The sequence below is a fragment of the Ciona robusta genome, chromosome 3 (assembly GCF_009617815.1).
Source record: "Ciona robusta chromosome 3, ASM961781v2".
Classification (NCBI taxonomy): Eukaryota; Metazoa; Chordata; class Ascidiacea; order Phlebobranchia; family Cionidae; genus Ciona; species Ciona robusta.
The window spans coordinates 10,623,341-10,629,487 of NC_143237.1; the positions used below are offsets into that span (position 1 = coordinate 10,623,341).

At 37.6% G+C, this 6,147-nt stretch overlaps 1 protein-coding gene across 1 annotated transcript; it reads left to right on the top strand.

Annotated features, from left to right (window-relative positions):
* The first annotated feature begins 1,142 nt into the window (after positions 1 to 1,142).
* Positions 1,143 to 5,610, top strand: LOC149739322 (microfibril-associated glycoprotein 4-like). The gene is made up of 7 exons (XM_089873892.1): positions 1,143 to 1,274; positions 1,614 to 1,892; positions 2,505 to 2,623; positions 3,151 to 3,247; positions 3,804 to 3,900; positions 4,562 to 4,629; positions 5,334 to 5,610. The coding sequence occupies exons 1-7, from the start codon at positions 1,211 to 1,213 to the stop codon at positions 5,585 to 5,587; spliced, it is 978 nt and encodes a 325-aa protein (XP_089730018.1). The 5' UTR covers positions 1,143 to 1,210; the 3' UTR covers positions 5,588 to 5,610.
* The last annotated feature ends 537 nt before the right edge of the window (positions 5,611 to 6,147 follow it).

The window sequence follows — 6,147 nt, forward strand, 5'->3', positions numbered from 1 at the left end:
CATTTAATAATCTAATATTCCATAACCGCATTGTAAACAACTAACAACGTTATTTAGAATCGCGATGCTGGTTTACAACTCTGTAAATATTGCTTGTTTATTACCAAACGGGACGATAAAAGAGAATGAAAGCATGTTTCGTCTTACCCCACCCTACTATAGTGAGCATAATGTTACGAATTGTCATTTTCACCATCAAACATTGCTTTATTCAAGGGCTTTGCCACGCTTACAATGACATTTCTCAATACGCTGCACATGTATGGTTCACTGTAACCACCACTTAAGTGCTCTCATGCCGAACCACTAAGTAGCATTACGTGAAGCACATCTGCCCACCTCTTATGCTAGGAGGCGCAAGTATCATTCAAAACAAGACGCTCAAGATATCACATAAGATATATGAATTTAAATTATTTATCTTTGCGTGGTGGGGCAACGGTAGTTGTTATATAGTAGGGTGGGGGGAGATGGGACATCTTTTCATTCTTTTATCTTGTCCCATTTGGTAGTAAACAAAGAACATTCAAAGAATTATAAATTTGTATATTCACGACTTCCATAGACTGTTGTTAATTGTTTAAAACATGATCAGGATATTTGAATATTATGTACTAAAGGTGTCCCGTCTTTCCTCACCCTACTATACAATACGGGTGTTCTGTTTCATACACCTCATGCCCGCTTACATGTTACCACGTATGTAAATTTGTGGGTGATTGTTTTTTATTTTATTTTTTTTATTCTTTACTCTGCATAACTGATGACTTATACAACCTCTTAGTGACCACTTGGTTGGTTGAAGCAATAAAGTGTCTTGTCCTCAAAACACAACATTATTTAGCAAACCCACAACCATTTGTTGCCTATAACAGCGAACTCTGCTCAGGTATAACAATACGTCACATCCGGCCACGTTATACTTTCTGTGGATTTCGAAGTAATTGCACAAGGCGGTTATTTACAAGAAACTGACAGCTGATAAAAAATCTGTTAAATAAGATTTTCGTTTCACTTTTATCTCATAACAGCTATATTTAGCGCAGATTATTTGCTGAAGAAGATTATATTATCCAAAAAAAGTTCTGTTTAGTGCTTAAAACTAAGAGATAGAATATTATTTTCCTTTCTTATTCCAGAATGCTCACACGTTAATGAAGAAGCTTTACCAATAGCAGAGATTCGCTGCAGTAAAAGTTACGCGATTAGCATGATTGCAAAAGTGATATCGTTGTTGGTGGTTGTTCTCGCCCTGATTGGTGAAGTAAAACAAAGTGAGTGTTGTGAACTGCGTTTGTTTTTACTCGAGTAGTTTTTATGCGTTTTGATGCTAATTCTTTTCTAATTTTTGTTATAATTAATTTGATCTTCGCTATCTCATTTGAGGGGGGAAATAAAAACATTAAGTGATGGTATGCGTTGCAAATGGTTGCGAAAAAACGTAACATATATGCTGTTATTGTGGGTTTGTTAGCCATGTTTTGGGTTTTATTCTGATCTATATACGTGTGACTTTCCACCCATAAACACAATTTCAGTATAGCTTGCTTTAATTTTGAACTACGAAATGTATTTATGGATAAAACTAATTGACTTTTCCAAAATTTCCACAGTCGGCGCCAGCGAGAGTTTTTATCGACACTATACAATAATGACGTCATCGCCTACGTCAGAGATGTTAATCTACGTCAGGTACAAGATATGTATGACGTCACCACCCCGTAACGTCACACCCGAGGTGTCAACGAAGAATGCGAGTCTACCACACACGTTCACAGTCACTGTGTTTGAAATTTTAAAACCAGGAGTTATTCTGAGAATTAAAAGGAATGACACCAAGACAGGCTGGTATGACGTTGAAGTTGTGGTGACGTTGTTGCTCATGAACACAAGTACGTGGTTTATTGTGGTTGTAATATGCCTGGTGGACTATAAAGGGCGGGGGAAGATGGGACACCTTTTCATTCTATTTTCTCGTTCCATTTGGTAGTAATCAAAGAACATTCAAATAATTATAAACCGTATCCTCACAACTCCCATAGACTGTTGTTAATAGTTTAAAACACGATCAGGATTTTTGGATTTTATGTCCTAAAGATGTCCCATCCTCCCCACCCTACTATATTATATTAGCCTCAATATTAACTATTTGAATATTACCTTACGAACCGGTACAGTGTTTGTTAAATGGACCATTATATTTTCCTTTCATATTAGAAATCGGTACAATCGTAGTATACTGAAGTAACTACACATCAGTATGCTATGGTACAATGCTCGATATTTAGCCGGCGCTGTATAAAGCGACTACCCTGAGTTCGAGGCTCGGCTCTGCTACCATTGTGAGCATATGTGTTCTGGTGTATGAAACAAACTGCTGTTCTCCGTCACATGAGAATATAAAAAAGTTACATGAATTATTCCCATGTTTTGATATTTTATAAACATTTTTCGTTTGTATGTACGCTGCGTTAACCAAACTAAGCAGTATTTCACTATAATAGATAGTTGCGACGATGAGTTCGTAGCTGGGAGTCGAAAGAACGGGGTTTATCAAATTAAAGTGAACGATATCAGCATGAACGTGTATTGCGATATGGCGACATCTAACGGAGGCTGGACCGTGAGTTAGAATAATGTAACTTATTTATTTAACTTATAGTAGGATGGGAGAAGATGGGACACCTTTTCAGTTTATTTTTTCGTTCAACTTGGTTGTAAACATAAAACATTCAAAGAATTATAAAACCGTATCCTCACGACTCCCATATGGTTCGTTGTTAATTGTTTAAAACACGATCATGATATTTGAATATTATGTGTTTAAGATGTCCCATCTTTCCCCACACTACCTTAAACTGTAATGAGGGAAAATATGGGATGCTGTTTATACTTAAATCCCATATTTCATAATCGTTTTAAAATTAACAACGTTATTTTAGAGTCGTGAGGATACGGTTATATATTTCTGTAAATATTATTTGTTTAAAACATTTTTTACTCCACTCTACTCCTACTGTATGGTATAATGACGAAAGCCTCGCAAACGTATAGCTTCTGGCCCAAAGTCAGCGCTCTCTATGTTCACTATGCCCCAGATATAGGTTTAAAAAAATGAACATTCTTTTGAAACTAATTAAATAATTTCAGGTTTTCCAGCGGCGAGTAAGTTCTGCTGTCGACTTTTATCGACCGTGGACAGATTACGAGAATGGATTCGGGAACATTAACAATGATTATTGGATGGGTGAGCATTGTTACGTGATAAGAGAGCACTATTCTATGTATGTATGTATGTCCAATATTGTATATGCACATTCTGTTCTATATGAGTAAAGTTCTACAGTGAGGCACGCCATGGGACCTGGGATTTAGACCAGAGTTGGCTCATTACCCCAACATTGTATATGCACATTCTATTCTATATGAGTGAGGTCCTATAGTGAGGCATGCTATGGGACCTGGGATTTAGACCAGAGTTGGCTCATTACCCCAACATTGTATATGCACATTCTATTCTATATGGGTGAGGTCTAACAGTGAGGCATGCCATGGAACCCCTCCCTTTTTAACCAAAAAAAAAATATTTAAAAAAAATTAAAAAAAAATATTTTTAAATTTTTTTTGATTAAAACCTCCCCCCTTATTTTTTTCTGGCTGCGCCACTGGTTGGTCCTCTGACCAATACAATAATAAATACGTGCAAAATAAACAGCTCAATAACGTAGCGTTCTCACATTCCTACTAAGAATAAAGCAAACAGTGCCCTGCGAACTGTTGACGACCTAATTATTTCTGTGAAGGTTTGAAATATCTGCACGAATTAACCAGGAATGGAAACTATCGCCTCCGAGCAGATATGACCACATGCAATCGGTCGATGGTTTTCGCGGAATTCTCGTGAGTATTTCTATGCGGATTTATGTGAGATATATTGAGTGCCAATTATATAGTAGGGTGGGGAAAGATGGGACACCTTTTCATTTTTTTGTATCGTCCCATTTGCTAGTAAACAAAGAACTATCAAAGAATTATAAAAATTAAGCGTAAAAATATTCTGATAATATTTAATTCAAAGTTTCCAAAAAAGCTTATTAGACTATTTTTATATGGCGGGGCAACAACAGTCGTTATAACACGGATGTTCTGTTTCATACACCTTGTGCCTGCTTACAAGTTACCACGTGTGTAACTTTGTGGGTGATTGTTTACGTGACAAAATCCTGATATCTATCCTGATAGTCCGGCGCCGTGGGATAGTGGTTAGCGCGCCTGCCTGTAGCCCAGAGGTAATGGGTTCAATGCTCGACGCTGCTACCATTGTGGGCGTATGTGTCTTTGGGCAAGACACTTAACGACAATTGCTTCAACCCAGTGGTCACTATAATGGGTTGTCCAAATTATCAGCCTTACACAAAAAAATAATAAAAAAATCCAAAAAAATAATCCCCACGAAGTAACATACATGGTAACTCGTAAGCTGGCACGAGGTATTAAACCCGTGTGATAACGACTGTCGTTTCCGGCCACGCGAAGATAAAGTCATTCATTCTTGTTTCAGAAACTTTGCAGTTGGGGGCGCGGATACTAATTATACTCTGACGATCGACGGCTACGAAACGTTTTCAAGTTAGTATGAATAACATGTTAGTAACAACATGAATGTAAAAGCACATGAAGTGTCAGAGCTGTACCATATATTGCTCAAACCCAGTGGTAACTATTGAGTTATCCAAGTTGTCAGCAATACAGTAAAAACAATCACCCACAAAGTTAAATAAGAAGTAACTTGTAAGCGGGCACGAGGTGTATGAAATAGAACACCCGTGTTATAACGACCGTCGTTGCTCCACCATGTGAGGATAAATAAGTTACATACGTGGTAACTTGTAAGTGGGCACGAGGTGTATGAAACAGAACACCCGTGTTATAACGACTGTCGTTGCTCCACCATGTGAGGATAAATAAGTTACATACGTGGTAACTTGTAATGGGGCACGAGGTGTATGAAACAGAACACCCGTGTTATAATGACTGTCGTTGCTCCACCATGTGAGGATAAATAAGTTACATACGTGGTAACTTGTAAGTGGGCACGAGGTGTATGAAACAGAACACCCGTGTTATAACGAATGTTGTTGCTCTGCTATGCGATGATGAAGCAAGTTATAATCAGTCATGTAATGAAGACTCTTATTGTCTAAATGTGTTCTATTATAGCCTGTAGGGGTTTCCAGCCTTGAACCGGTAACCCATGGGTTAGACCTAGAGACAAGCAGCCTATACTAACAACTGTTTTATTTCGCCTGAGCAAATATGTTTTACATTTGTAGCTGCGGGAGATTCATTTACTCTCCACAACGGTATGCAGTTTTCAACTTACGAACGTGATAATGACGTACATAATAGCAAGAACTGCGCAGATGCCTTTAAGGGCGGTTGGTGGTTTGTACGTTGCATGGACTCCAATTTAAATGGACTTTATAAATCATGTGCAACAGGGGGCAAATATATAAACTGGAAAGCATTAAATACCGTAAGTCTTGGTTCCTTATCCTGGTTGGAAATTAAATTCAAGTCAAACTAGTAGACTTTATGGTTAACTACAAATGTTTATCCTTTATTTTGTTAGAGATTTGTAGGTTTTGTTAAGTTAAACTATAAAGAGCAATCCATTAGGTTCAAGGCTCGGCGCTGCTACCATTATGCGCGTATGTTTCCTTGAGCAAAACAAAGTATTTGCTTCAATCCAGTAGTCACTAATAGGTTGCCGAAATTATCAGCCAAACATTAAAACAATCACCAACAAAGCTACGCACATATTAACTCGTAAGTGGACACGGGGTGTACGAAACAGAACACACGTGTTATAACGACTGATGTTGTTTCCCCGCCATGCGAGGTTAAATAAGCTCCATTCATTCTTACACGTATATATACAAGAAGTGGCTTGATGCATTGTACAGACTTTATTCATTTGTATTATATATAGTAGGTTGGGGGAAGATGGGATACCTTTGGTACATAATATTAAACTATCCTGATCGTGTTTTAAACAATTAACAACGGTTTATCGGAGTCGTGAGGATATGGTTTTATAATTCTTGGAATGTTCTTTGTTTACTACTAAATGGGTCGGGAAAATCG

What these genes read in the sequence shown, in the direction of transcription:
- LOC149739322 (XM_089873892.1), top strand. Translation starts at nt 1,211, where the DNA reads ATGATTGCAAAAGTGATATCGTTGTTGGTGGTTGTTCTCGCCCTGATT. An exon ending in CATCTAACGGAGGCTGGACC is followed by an intron (nt 2,624 to 3,150) that starts GTGAGTTAGAAT and finishes AAATAATTTCAG; the next exon opens with GTTTTCCAGCGGCGAGTAAG. An exon ending in CGGCTACGAAACGTTTTCAA is followed by an intron (nt 4,630 to 5,333) that starts GTTAGTATGAAT and finishes TTACATTTGTAG; the next exon opens with CTGCGGGAGATTCATTTACT.